At 31.7% G+C, this 15,361-nt stretch overlaps 1 protein-coding gene across 1 annotated transcript; it reads right to left on the bottom strand.

Annotated features, from left to right (window-relative positions):
* Window positions 1-153: 153 nt before the first annotated feature.
* LOC131945212 (uncharacterized) lies at window positions 154-15,069 on the bottom strand. The gene is made up of 25 exons (XM_059306239.1): window positions 15,005-15,069; window positions 13,046-13,708; window positions 12,309-12,922; window positions 12,048-12,165; window positions 11,654-11,827; window positions 11,395-11,456; window positions 11,009-11,213; window positions 10,630-10,803; window positions 10,094-10,539; window positions 9,893-9,980; window positions 9,458-9,637; window positions 9,080-9,241; window positions 8,585-8,752; window positions 7,945-8,397; window positions 7,192-7,363; window positions 6,653-6,655; window positions 5,356-5,410; window positions 4,576-4,948; window positions 3,621-4,048; window positions 3,293-3,410; window positions 2,787-2,960; window positions 2,353-2,420; window positions 1,989-2,190; window positions 1,481-1,654; window positions 154-952 (listed from the first exon to the last, which is right to left on the bottom strand). The coding sequence occupies exons 2-25, from the start codon at window positions 13,569-13,571 to the stop codon at window positions 837-839; spliced, it is 5,253 nt and encodes a 1,750-aa protein (XP_059162222.1). The 5' UTR covers window positions 13,572-13,708; window positions 15,005-15,069; the 3' UTR covers window positions 154-836.
* Between the last annotated feature and the right edge of the window lie 292 nt (window positions 15,070-15,361).

Genomic DNA, 15,361 nt, shown 5'->3' with positions numbered 1-15,361 from the left:
TTTTGTTGACTTCATGATTTTAGATAGCAATTTAATTAGACCTACACTTTTTAAGACAACTTGAAATATATGCAAAATACTTCACATTGTTACAAATAAAGCATTAACATTCAGCAGACAAATAACAGTAAAAATACTATACAATGACACATGTTGAGCTGCTTCACTTAATGTTTAATATTGTTTTGATCCTTCAGCAACTATAAAGTTGTTTGAAATACGTATTATGAGTGTTAAAAAGAAAACTCAAAATTTCTCCCGTCACATGATTGATAATGTGTTGTATCAAATTTATCCAAATCAGTTTTCTTTGTGTTTGAAGTCTCACAAGTTTAAAGATCAGTCCTTGAGTTCACATCTACAAGAGAAATACTTACTTTAATATGCAAGTTTTCATGCATTCATTCATAAACTACAACTGCTCAATATAATTTCTATAAGGATAATCTAAATACACAAGAACATTTTTGTATAGTCCTTTCAACAAGTAGAAAAAATTACAGAAACTTTGGTGTGAAATAAAGCAAATATCATCAACTGTAGGAGGAGTTGAATGTTCAACTAGCTTTTTACAAAACTTCAAAATATATTTTCAAATTGTTCAATAATTATTTTTACCAGTCAGGAAGTTGGTTAGCTTTGTTGAGATGAAGAAACAATGCAATTCATACATTCAAAAATAAAAAAGTTGCATCTTACTTACACTGATTAAAATATAATTCAAGAATTGTTACAACCTCAGTCTCAGTGTGGATCTCAACATCTTCCAATTAAAGACAAAGTGGCAACAACTTCCTGTCATAGTTTTACATTGTTATGTTACCCACTTCTCCTTGTCATAAGCTGGACTGTTGACAGTCCTGATGTTTGGTCCCCACTTTTACTTGAACATCCTTCTGTGACAAATTGGACTCTTCACGCTCCTTTAAAGTCATTCTTTTGTTATTCAGATCTGCAAAGATTTGAGTTTTTTATTTTAAATAACCTTTTAAATTTTAAAACTCTTTTAATAAAAGTTTAACATATCTAATTTACTTAGTTAATTTATAACATTCATAAGGTATCAAATGGATCACATAGTGTGACTATTGTGTTATTCTACCATATTTTTTAAACCACACTGTTGATAGGAAATGAAACATTTATACTAAATGAACACTTTTGTGCCACGAACCCACCTGTGTGATGTCCCAGATTACGGTTGGTTTAACATTGTGTAAATCTACTTGCCAGATTACAGTTGGTTTAACACTGTGTAAATCTATTTGCCAGATTACAGTTGGTTTAACATTGTGTAAATCTACATGCCAGATTACAGTTGGTTTAACATTGTGTAAATCTACTTGCCAGATTACAGTTGGTTTAACATTGTGTAAATCTATTTGCCAGATTACAGTTGGTTTAACTGTGTTAATCTATTTGCCAGATTACAGTTGGTTTAACATTGTGTACATTCGAACACATCTTGCAATAAACCTACCTGTGTGGTGCCTCAGGTGTGTAGTGTATGAAATCTTATGCTTGAATGTTTTGCCACAGAACTCACAGCAGAAGGAGAACTCTTTGGAATGATTCATCACATGACTGGTCAAACCACCAGAGGTTATGTAGGCGGAGCTGCAGCCAGCCCATGGACATTTAAATGGCAGTTCACCTGAAAATGGTATCAATAAGTAAAGCTGTAGCTACATTTAGAAAAAATAAATACTAAACCTGAAATCTCAAGTTCGAAAGACACACATTAGTCCACCCAGTCTGTATCAAAATCTGGTCAGTAACAGATAAGGCTAACACCCCCCCCCCCCCCCAACCCAAACAAATTTTTTGAAATACAGAGAAAAAGAAAGAAAAGGATTAACTCTTCTTCATCTGCATTAGGTACCATAAGGTAAATGTTACGAGTTACAATTGAATTTCATATATTAAAATGTATCCAGCCATGACAAAAAATGTCAATTTAAAATTCTCATCAATTTAAGTCAACATACCTGTATGTGTGCGCCTGTGTTTTGTGTATTCACAGGGTAACCTAAAAGATTTTCCACAGCCTGCCTCTCTACAGCAGTAAGGCTTCTCTCCTGTGTGGAGTCTAGTGTGACATTTCAGCTCGTACTTGTTTTTAAAAGCTTTAGCACATTTTGGGAAGGAGCAGTGGAATGGGTAATTCCCATCATGAAACTGGAGATGGCGCTGGTTACAGAGAAGACATTAGGAATTCTGAGTTTGCTCTAATTTTAAAACTTAAAATGTGTGTATCAATATCCGAAATCTTCAAATAGAAAATTTTGTTTTCTCTAAATACATTAGTGTTTTTATTAATGCATGCTGATTTTAAAATAAACTAAATGTTACCTTCATACTGTTAATGTATTTGAAAGACTTGTAGCAATCTGCTTTTGGACACATGTAAGGTTTTCCCACTATTGATAAAATAAGTTTTAGATAAATAACTTGTAACAAATGCATGAATTCATTGAACTCATAGCAAGATATAGATAAATGGTATCAACCATAGAAATTCATAAATTATTCAAAAACTTTTATGGTGCTGCTTCTTCAATCATAAAGTAATTATCTTTTCTAAACCTTTAAAACTCGATTGAATATTAATTTAACAAAAAATTTAATCCACAGTTTATGTAGCCTAATTTAAAAGCTGACCATTTTATTATTTGTTTTAAGCTGGCTGAAATTGCACATACAATTTTGATCAACTTCTAAGAATCCTACTGATTTTTAAAATAGGGTTTACAATATTTTATTTTTAAAAATTAAATTTCCTTGACCTATGTGAGTGCCCTTGTGATGTTTTAACTCTTGAGAACCCCTGAAGGACTTCCCACATTGTTCACAAACAAATGGTCTCTCTCCTGTGTGTTTTCTACAATGCTGAATTTGTTTACTTTTGGTAGAGAAATATTTATTACAGTCCTTGAATGGGCATTTATGGGGCTTTCCATCTGTGAATAGAAGAAAATATTAAATAAGAGGTTTTATGTGGAGCAGACCAACAAACAGAGATTTTTTTTAACATTGTGAACAGTGGGGAACAGTGAATAATTATACATAAAACAGAAGAAATATCAACACAAATAAAAAATATATTCATCTGTAAAGAAATAGTAAAATAGGAAATGTATTTAAGTTGATTAAGTTTATTTGGCCAGTTATACTCATAATTTTTATTGAAAAATCTTAAACTTTCAATGATTTAATTGGCACTGAGCAAAAGTATAGACAGGATAAAGTAAAGAAATATACTTATCTATACCAACAGTTTATTACAACTTACAGTAATGAAAATGTCTGATATGATTTTCACACAAGAATTTAGAAGTGAAAATCCAATCACATCCACCCTCACCACATATAAAAATATTTTTATTTTTGACATCAAGTAATTTAATTGGCTGAAAAAAAAATTCAAAATTTAAAGTTACAATTAAAATGTGCTAAGAGTTAAAATTGAAAACCTTTTAAATTTAAAAGATTATTTTAAATAATGGTTGCAAATGTTAATTAAAATTGTAGTCAGCTTTAAACTTATTAAAGATATTATTATTATAAAACACAAATATAAATATTATGTGATATGTATGTAGATCTAAGTAAAAACTTACTAAAGGTGTTTTCACAATAAGGAGTGGATTAGCTAAGATTTGTGTCATCTCAGCAGTTGTATCATTTGTTGCAGCAAGTTTGTTTGTATCACTGAAAGCTTTATTAGTAACTGCGCCAGTATTTTCACTTTCAGTGTTTGGTAAGCTAACACTGTTGGAACTTCTATCACCCACAAAAATATTTTTTTTACTGTTATTCTGTTGTGTAACTGTATTTTTAGAATCATCAGAATTCCCTTCTTCTTCTGCTGTTCCCAGCATTCCATTGCACTGTTCTTGTTCACTCTGTTGATCTAAAGACTCACCACGCTTAACAGGTATTAGAACAACTTTAGGGGTTTTATAGTTGATTTTCACAAGGGTAAGGGAAGTAATTTGTTCAGTCTTTCTTACAGCAACTGAAGGAAGTTTCTTTTTAGGAACATCAACTGCAAATTAAACATGGAAAACATGTTTTACAAGTATAAATGGTGTATATAATTAAAAGTTCAAAAAATAAAAATTGTTTAAAGAGTAAGTGACTGGTTTCCAAAAAAAAAAAAACCCACTTCTATCAAAACACAAATGTTGGAATGCACTTTTTTAGTAACTGTGTAGGGGAAAGATAACAATATGCATGATGTACAGAAGATTTTACAGATTATTATTTATTTACGAGTAATCATCATCTTTTTCAGTTCGTGCCCAAGACACATGGGGCAGATAAAGTAGAGTTCATCTGCTTCAGAGATCTCTGCATATGAAAGGGATAGTGTGGTCAGCACATATACCTAGCCACCTTTGTTTCCATAAGCTGAGTTAAGTACCCATCAGAAACTGGGTGGACTCAGGAACATTCTACTGACTTGAACCCAGATTTGAACTCAAGACTTTTGAGCTAGCAGTCTAGCTCTCTCCTGCTACGCCATGATGTCCCATAAACACAGATGCCGAGAACAAAAATTTGGGGTCTTACCATGTGACTCAGTTATCCAATCTGAGCTGTACTCATCTCCTGAAAGGTCATCTGCTGGAATAAATTTTCTAACAGACATTGAGACGCCCATCTGGATCTTTCTGATATTGTCAAATGTTTTGTTGACTGTACTGTAACAATTTTTGCATATGTAGCTCCTTCCACGCTTAGTTTTGTACTTCTGACACAGTGCTGTGAATTTCTCCTTACCAATGAAAGCCAAAAGCTTTGTTTCAAACCTGGCCATAAAGGGTCGATTGCCCCCAAACATAAATAATCTCTCATCTCCTTTTCTAGAAGTTTTGCACATTAAACAAATAATGGAACCAGAGCTTGGGGACAGGCAGTGGTCATTGATTATAAAATTCATTGCCTGAAATAGATGTCATTGATTAATATGTAACTTTGTTTAATTAGTGTGGTATTGCGGTATTGATACTTTTTTTTAATGTAATGATTTCCTATAATATTATGCTTTCTTGTTAAGTTGAAGATATTGATGATTGAAGATGGTGATTGTCTTAAATATAAATGCTATGCTAACAATACAGTATCTTTTCACAGTACAGTATTCCTTTCTTAGAGTAGACTATAGTCTATACTCTATAGCGCTAACACATGTACTGCATTAATTTGTGGCTTTTAATAGACTACTGCCAAGCAAATTCTAGCACTCAAGTGTGAAATAGCGCTAACACATGTACTGCATTAAATAATTAGATCTAGATCTAGTGGCTTTTTTAATTAATAGACTACCGCCAAGCAAATTCTAGCACTCACTTGTGAAATTTCCCCCTGGTTTTGTGCCTTACTTACTAGAGTAGATTGTCTAGATCTACCCTAAATTATTCTAGATTAAAAATTTCCGAGATTTATTAAAATTCTTAAAATTAATATAATCCTATCCATAGGAGATATAGGCCAAATTTATATATAATATCTAGATTAGTTACTGGTCTAGTGAATAATCTAAGTTAATCAACGATTATCACAGATCTAGTCTAGATCTAGTACTATTTAGTAGAAGATTCAGGGGAAACCACTCTAATTTTCAGATGGCCTCTGTTCATTATATCAAATCTTACTCGCAAACACTGCTGTTTAAAGTTAATTTCTGGCCTATCCTCATCTGCCCGAGGGTTTGAACTCGAGACGTGTTGGTTTATCAACCATGAGCTTTACCGACTCGACCATGCCGATCTCTAAATACTAAATACTGTGCGATACTGACCAGAAATAGCTAACTATTGTTTATTTTTTTAATTTTCAATATAAAGGGAAACAACTCAATATTTATAGAATGTAAAGATTTAGTTACTGGAAGGGGCGGGGGTGGAGTGGTGACTTTTTGTGATAATTTGTGATTGCTAAAAATACTTATTTAAGTTTAAGGATAACTTTATATGGCCTAAATGTATGATTTGTAATTGTTTTTTATTTTTATATCATGTTTTTTTTTTTTTTTTTTTTTTTGCACACAAGTATTTTCCTATTAGGTATTTATTAAATATCAAATAACTAATTAGGTGTTAACACTTAGCTATTATTTATAAAACTTTCAATGTTGAAAGATATATTTATAGATTGTGTAGTCTACTTTGAGTGATTGAAGTTAAATAAACTTCAAGCAGCAGTGACCTAGTACATTTTAAAATACTGTCACTACTAACTACATTAATTAAACTCCTTTATTTTCTACCTGCAAGGTGATAACCACATAATTTAAAGCACATTTATCCTCAAATTTAACTTCAGAAGAACAAACTGAATGTGTTTATGTTTAGTCTTTCCTCATGTGGTTTGAATCAAAATTGTTAAAATAGCATAGTCCTTGGAATGTTTAGTTTTATAGCACAAACTTTATCTTTAAACTAATTTAAAAATGACTTTGAGACAGCATCAGGATAAAACAATCAATTTAAACTATAGCTAAAATAATTTACATCTTTTGTCGCAAATTATTTTAGCTTCAAAGAATAATTAGACACCCACATAAATAATTTTATTAATCATGCGCGTGAAGTCATGATAGTAGGAATTTGATATTTACTTGGTTCTGATATACACAATAAATTACGAACTTCAAGAATACAAAGAGTATTTAATGTAAGTTATAATAAAAAAATTAAATTAAAAACCATCACAACTTGTATATTTTTCTAAATGTTATTGATCGTTAACTACCTACATCTCTATAAAATTGGGTTCAAACAAAATATGAACAAGAGCTTGACTTTAAAATTGTAATTAAAAAACTTTAATGTAAATTCTATAAATTTATTTAAAATAGAAAATTTTAAGAAGTATCAATTGTACAAAAATCTGGACCAGTAAGAAATGCTGCACATATAAAATAGGGCGCATTTTAATTAATTTTCTTAAAATAAAAACATAACAGATATATCTATTATGGTACAAAGTGTATGTTTAGAATCATAAAAGAAATAAAAAAAACTACCCAGTAGTTTTCGTTGATTTTCTACTAACAAAAATTATTCAGTTACATATGTTCTTTGACATACTTTTAAAACAAATATATATCTAAAGCACTTAATTTTAATTTATCTAAACTAAATATATAATGTTTGTTTAAAATAGTTATAAAAATCAAAATGCTATTGCACAGGTCGATCATACAAAATAATATAGTTATAATGAGGAGCCTCTTGTAGAACTATGGTATCTGGTGCAGCATAGTTTTGTCTCATTGCTCTAGCTGCTTCTTCCACCTCCATGACATAAGAGTGGGGTGGTGGTTCAGACATCATCATCAGATTGTTCATGTTATCTGTAGGGATAGTTTCAAAATAATGAGTTGTTCTGGTTTTCCCACCAATGAGGTACAATGATTATTGTTTTTCCCACCAATGAGGTACAATGATTAAAAATCAACTTTAGAAAACATCTGTTTCAAATTTTTAAACAATTATGTTTTATTTCAGTTAAATTAAAAACCTTAATAAAGTTACTGTAAAAATAGGGAGATAGTAAAGTGGGGCGTGATAACATTTCTACAAGTATGAACAAAACATTGTAGAGTAGACATAGTGTTAATTGCAGTATATCAGTTTTTAAAGAAGTTCTTTAAAATAAACATATTATGTATAAGAGACAAATTATTTAATTAAACGACTTCATATAAATTTTGATGTGTTGCTGTAGCCATTTTTTACTATGTTGACTAATGCAAAATTTTTATTTTGACTAATCAGAAAGCAATACTGGTTCTTTTAAGTTCTTTGAGACCATGTACAGAAACAGCTGTCATAAAAACTTGTTTTATTTATTTATCAGTTTTGACATGCAACTTTATTTTACAGAATAAACAAATAGACATTTTTGTGACATTAATGTCAGAAAAATACTTACATTGTTGTTGTTGTTGCTGTAATTGTTGTGGCATTTGAGGTAGTGGCTGCGCCAATGGTTGTTGTATATGCTGTATTGTCAGGGGAATGGACTGGGGCATGGAGTCAACTACTGAATGAGAGATGGCCTGAGCTACTGGTATTGACTGGGGCACTGTCTGGGGTAAGGGCTGTGACAATGGAGTTTGGACAGGGGTTTGCCTTAACAGCTGGGGCTGCATTATGTCTTGCTGTTGCATGCTGTTCTGTAGGAACCCAACATTTGCCGCTGGTTGTATATGATCTATAGGATCAATTTTGCACTTGTGTTTGCTGATACTGAACTTGTACACCTTGCCACACTGAGTGCACAAGTGGCTAGGTTTTGTGTGGGTAATTTGATGGGCTTTAAGGGAGCCATTTTCTCTGAATGCCTTACCACATCCTTCTTCTGGGCAGATGAATGGAAGTTCTTCTAAAACAGAGGTTTTAAACAAACAAGAATGTCAGAGCTTTGAGCTTGAAAATCTAGGATAAGTAAACATTGAGTCCCAAGTATGGTATACCACTATAACAGATATATTAAATTATGACTATGGAATACCATGGTCTCACTTAAAAATATAGCATTACCAATTATACCAAAATATTGTTTCACTTACGAGTATGGCTTTTCATGTGATTCTTTCTAGAGACCTGACTGCTGAAGCTTTGACCACATTCTTCACACATGTAACGCTTCTCTCCCTTGTGATTCATCTTGTGTTGCTTGAGAGTTTCTGGGTGTGAAAACTGACTAGAGCAAACTTTACATTCATAAACTTTTTCACCTAGACCAGGGATAACAAAAAAAATATCATTTATTATTATCATAAATAGCCCATGAATATACTGTTTTACAGTGTTTTTTTATGTTAACAGACATGTTTTCAAAAGTTACTTTTTATCAGTTATTTTTGCAACCTTGAATACAAAGAATACCGGCAGTAAAAAATACTACAAATAAGATAACTTTGTAAATGAACACATAGTTAGAGGATTTATTAAATAGTTTTAAATTAATGCATCTTCCTCACATGTACTATGTAGATCTCTTAATTACAATAGGAAAAAAAATACAATTTTTTTTTTATATACCTGCTAAGGAAAATATTTACCTGTGTGAGATCTTTGGTGTTTTGTCCAAAGGTGACTAGAAGAGAATCTTTTACCACACAACAAGCAAACAAATGGTTTTTCATGGTGTTGAAGATGTATTCGAGCATTGCTTAAAGTCTGCATGGCTTTACTGCATCCATCTAAAGGACATCTGAATAAACCTGAAAATAATTGCTGCATATAATAAAAATTTGATTTGGTTCTATGCCAGGATTATTTTTACATTCAAAATGAATGAACTTTTTATAAATATCTCAAAATAAATTGAAAACATGATTAAAAATAAATCTTTAACTTTGTGATCATAGGTATTTGCTAAATCATTTTTAAAATAATCAGTCAAATATCCCATGATTAAATTTACACAGAAAATTTACCATAATGAATCTTGGAATGTTTAAGAACTTTGAGGTGTGAAGTGAAGCCTTCTTGGCAGTGATCAAAACTACAGGTAAATGGTTTTAGATTTTCATGCTCAATTTGATGATCATTGTAGATTTTCTCCAGAAGAAAAGATCTCCCACAATTTTCATATTCACATCTGTAAGGTGGGTTACCTTAAAAACACACATCAACCAATGATAAAATTGTTCAGTATTAACAATACAGGAAAAAAAACAATGCAACTAATATAATTACTTGAGCCCGTTGGATTACATGACCCTACTCAGCTATGATGAGAATCTGACTCATTTCAGGGAAATATAAGATGGCTAGACACACATATTGACCACATTATTTCTAAAACAGATGAACTCTACTTCATCTGCCCATAAATCTTAAGTAATGTTATGAACAATGCTCTGCCTTACCAAGATGCCAAGTCACATGATGTTTTAGCTCCTCAAGTCTTGGGAATCTCAATCCACATCTCTCAGAGTTACATACAAACATGCCTTTCTTAGAGGGGAAAACACATTATTATAAATAGTGAAACATCAAAAACTTAAATGTACTTTTTCATAATTTTCCCTATAATTTCTTTAATTAAAAAGTCTGATTATGATATTTACCAGTTGTTCATTTAATAAAGAGCTTTCATTGTGGATGTTGTGTATATGTAATTCAAATTGTTCCATAAAAGGAAATGCAAGTCCACAAAATGGGCACAATTTTTCTCTGGGAATGGACCTATGAGCTTTTGTCAAGTGATCTTCCAGGCTCACCGCCTCTTCATAAACCCTTTCACATTTATCAAATGGGCAACTCAGCTTTCTTGAAAACAGATCCTCTTCTGCAAGGAAGTTTGATTTTTTATGCACCCTAAGTTTATGATAGCGTAAGCCTCCATCTGTGCCATATTTCAGTCCACACCCTTGTTCAGTGCACTCATAAATTTTTTTGTTCAAGGGTTTATAATCTTGTATTCCATGTTGGTTAGCCATATGTTGATCAAGAGACCTACGCTCAGCATATTCTTCTCCACACCCTTCCATAGGACACATCAAACTCTGTGGACCTGCAGTCAGGAAATATTTTTTTAAACATTATTTAAGTTAAATGAATGCCAAATACACATAGAGTAAAACATTCTAATGGTTTAACATACCAGAATGTTTTTTAAGATGCATACGATACAACATCTTGTGTTTGAAGGTCTTTCCACAAAATTCACAGCAAAATGGTCTCTCTGATGTATGACTAAGCATGTGTGCTTGCAATGCATTGGAAGAAATGTAGGCAGCATTGCAACCATCAATATTACATCGAAATGGCCGCTCTCCTAACAGTGAAAAATTAATAGTTTACAATTCAGTTTACTCAAGAAAGAAAAAAGTTTTTAAAAAGTATCAAGCAATAATGCAAACTTTCAAAGATGCTTCTTAACTTAAAATATGTTAAATTAAATACTTTGGTGTTTCATATTTTCCTAAAGGATAAAAATTTAACATGCTAATCTTAATGTTATTGATTATCTGGATACTGACCAGTATGAGATCTTTTGTGCATTGTAAACTGGCAAGGTATCCTGAATGACATGCCACAGCCTGGCTCTGGACACTTGTAAGGTTTCTCTCCAGTATGTAATCTGTTGTGACACTTCAGGTCATATTTACTTTTAAAAGACTTCTCACACTCGGGATATGTACAGGGATATGGGAAGTCTCCACCATCATGAAATTGAAGATGGCGCTTGTGTGGCAATCAAAATGTAAATTTGTTATTGTTGAGTTTCCAGTTATTAAATGCCAGCAAAAAAGTGGAACAGTATTTTATTTAAATTTATAGAAAAAAAAGGATAGATCCAAAAATATTTTTAAAAATTTAGTAAAGAAATCTATGCATTTTATACACTATTTTAATTTTCCCATACCTTGAGGCTACTCAGAAGTTTAAAATTTTTATCACATTTTGGACACTGATGAGGCTTTTCAGCTGTAGAGAATATATTGACAAGATGTGATTTAATTAAATTTGTTACCACTGGGGACGATGATCCCCATAGATAACGATATAACAAAGATTTAAGATAGTTTACAAGTGAAATTATATTTTGATAACTCAAATTCTGACTTAAAAGTTACAGAAAATCCTTAGCTTAAAAAATTTTCTCTAATAACTAGCAAACTTGCATGTGTGAGTTAGACGATGAGCCCTTAGTTCTTGGTTTCCACGGAATCCACTACCACACTTATCACAAATGAAAGGTCGTTCATCTGTGTGTGATCTAACATGCAACTCCAGTTTACTTTTTCCAGTAAAACGTCTACCACAACCCTCAAATGGACATATAAATGGTTTGCCAGCTGTCAAAGAAAAAATACAGGTATAGTAGTATTAGTAGTAATACATTTTCTAATAGTTTTTTAAATGATTTTTGATAACATAAAATTATTTAGGGCTAAATTACTCTAATTCATTATACCTTTTTAAAATGAGAATTTCCTACAACTTTGCTTCTTACAAAAAGATAATAATCTGACAAGAAATTAACAATAAATTGTAATGAATTTGATAGAAACTTACATCGATGGAAATGTCTGATATGATTTTCCCAAAAAAATTTTGAACTAAACATCCAATCACATCCTCCTTCCCCACATATGTAGACACTTTCATTTTTAACTTCAGCAAGCTTAATAGGCTGTGAATAGTAAAAAAAAGAATTACTATTAAAAGAAAATTATGAATACTTTTATCATACTATTATGTTACTACTTTTTAGTATGTCTGCCAAAATATTTGAACATTCCTCAGCTTAGAAAATGCATTTCAAAATAAAGTTACCTGTGGAGATTTTATCAGTAATAAAGGATTTGCCAATATTTCAGACAATTCATTTTGTGATGGTTTGAAACTTGAGTTAAGGCCCTTTTCTATACTGCCTGCTTCAGTGTTTACTAAATGATCTAGATCTATGTTGTTAGACCAGCTGTTTGTCTCAAACAGATCGTTAATCAATGCATTTTGTGAAACAAATGATAATTCCGCATTTAAAGAAATGACACTGCAATCTGCACCTTCATTTGGTATATGCAACTTATCCTTGTGATTTTGTGTATCTACATAAATATTTATTTTTGTAGAAATATTATCTCTTTCTTTAGCTGATGGAGAACTGTTGGCCTCATTTTTTTGTTCTAAATCCTTGTTACAGTTGATTTCATTCACAATATCTTGATCTTGCCTATGTTGAGTATATAGGAGAGGGTCTTTTACAATTTCAATGGGTGTATTTTTATCATTATCAGCTATATTGTCAGAATTAGTTTGATTTAAATTAATTGGTCTTAGAATAATTTGAGGTGTTTTGTGGTTGATTTTAATTAATGTCAATGATGCTATTTTCTCTGCTATTCTTTCAGCAACAGGAGGAAGCTTCTTTTTAGGAGGAACCTGATCTGAAACAATAGAATTGAGACATTGTTTTAAAATGTAGTTGTACATGGGAATATTAGTTTTTAAAATCTGGAAATAAATTATTGTTAAGATGTTTTATATTTGATAGATTTTAAACTTCCTACCATGGTCATTAATTTCTAAATCTTGATCAGATCCTGAGTCATCACTGATAACTGATTGTGAGTTCATCCCTGAAATGAATTTGACCCGACTTATAGATCGGGCCACATCACGTTGAATTTTTCTTATATTGTCATAAGTTTGTCTGACCACTAAATAACACTCTCTACAAATGTAACTTCGTCCAAACTTTGTAGCCGACCTTTTCTGAAGTTCTATCAAATCTTGCTGACCCATCAGTGCCTTAAATTTTGCTTCAAACTTTGCCATAAAAGGCCGACTTCCACCAAACATGAATAATCTACCCCCTTTTCTATTTTTAGTCCACACCACTTTACACATCAAGCACACAATTGGGGGACCCCTCTCACGTTTATGTTTGCCTTTAGTATTTTTTTCAGATTCCATAGAATTGTGGTCGAAGCTATTGTTACTGATGTGGCCAACATCATTAGAGATTTCTTCCCAGTCTGGCTCAGATTGTAATGAAATGTCCTTTTCTGGTTCAGTTTCATCTTCTGTATCCATTTATCAATGTTGGTTATCACTAGAAATTTTTTAATGACTTGTGACTTCCTTTACTAAGTGACATAATTTACTGCAAGTCTAATCAACTGAGTTGTAGTTGATCAATCTTTTTTGTCAGTCCACTCTAGAGAATATCCCTGAAAATGAAACGTTATACATATAAGCATTAGGATAAAATAATCAAAATTTAATTTAATAATTGTCATCTAACAAAAAAATGTTAGAAATAGTTATTGTTGCATTTTCTTTACACTATTGTAGAAATTAAATTAACAGTATTTTCTAGCCTGAACTAACTTATAATACATTAGTATTTCAGTGGCGACACCAGGTCTGATGACCCCAGTGTGGTAACTAAGGGTGTCACACCACCCCCATCCAACAATTTTTGGATATTTTGTTTGGTGTCTCCCGCCTTTCTACTTTTTAATTATTCTAACTTAATGGCACATTGTTTTGACAGTAGATTTTATGATTTTTCAAATGGGTGTCACCCCCTTAATGGTGTCACACAATGGACTGCAACTCCCCACTTTCCCTCACCCTTGTGGGCTATTAATACTATTATGGCTACTCAAATTTAGGGCTAAGTATTAAATTATTAATAATAAATAATAATAGTATTCAATTTTTAATTCAATAGCCTATAATTTATTAAGTTAGTTCTTTTAACCTAAATTTTTATCTTTTCATTATGATATTTTTTTGGTGTTTAAATTTCACAAGATGTAATTACTAGTAAGTAATAATAGTAAAAGGTATCTGGGAAACTTAGAATAGATCTGCAAACTTAGACTAGACTGGTTATCCTCCTAACTATTAATATTAAGTTAAGAAAACTGAAGAGTGGGTATTTATCTTTATTTCTAGTTAGGGGCCTAAGATCTAACTAGATCTATTGTAGTATCTAGTCTATATAAAATACAGCAGTTAGTTAGGGCTTAAAGTACATAATAAGTATTAAGTACAAAGTGTACATCCCCATCCCCAAAGAGTAAAGAGTAGTAAAGACGCTAACAAACTAGATCTACAGTGTCCGTTAGGCTCGGCCTTGATATTAAAATATTACGAATACCAGATCTAGTCTAGATCTACTGGTTTCAGGAGGCACATTCATAAAGTGATAGTGATATTATTATTGAGTAATATTATCATAGATATCTCATCTGCAACACATATAAAAAAAAACATTTTCATTTTGGCACTCGGCGATTCTGGACTTAGAGATCTATAATTTCTATATTATCTATTATCTAACTTAATGTATTAATAATAATAATACGTTTGATAATGCATACGCATCGAATACCCCCATCTAAAAGAATAGTCACAATACGAAAATATACTAGTCTAGATAGAGAGAGATCTACGTGTAATATATTAAATTTACAGTAAGACAATGAGAAAATATAAGGAAAATTAAATTGGCCTACCAATACGAAAAAGTATTACTGCTGTGTTGGAATCAGCAACTCGATTCCAGTTACCCATAATTCACACGACTAATGCAGTAGTCTAAAAATAGTTGCTCGTCTCTACATAAATTCATTTGATTTTGTGGTACCAAAATCACGGTGAAAATTTGGGGGGATTGGGGGGGGGGGGAGGGGGGGGGGAGTTGAGCTTGAATAATTTGTTCCAATATTTTTTTTGTACTAAATATAAATTATATCGAAAATAGCAGACACACTTCGATAAATCATAGTAAAGAAAATTGACAAGTAAAAGATGGCTGTCATTTGTTATAGTGGGTTAGCCTAGGCCTACATTCTACAATTCGGATAGGTTTA

The sequence above is a fragment of the Physella acuta genome, unplaced genomic scaffold (assembly GCF_028476545.2).
Source record: "Physella acuta isolate Inbredline_101_S28 unplaced genomic scaffold, ASM2847654v3 ptg000531l, whole genome shotgun sequence".
Lineage (NCBI taxonomy): Eukaryota > Metazoa > Mollusca > Gastropoda > Physidae > Physella > Physella acuta.
Note: the sequence above shows the minus strand (reverse complement) of the source record. Positions and strands in the feature narration are given on the sequence as shown.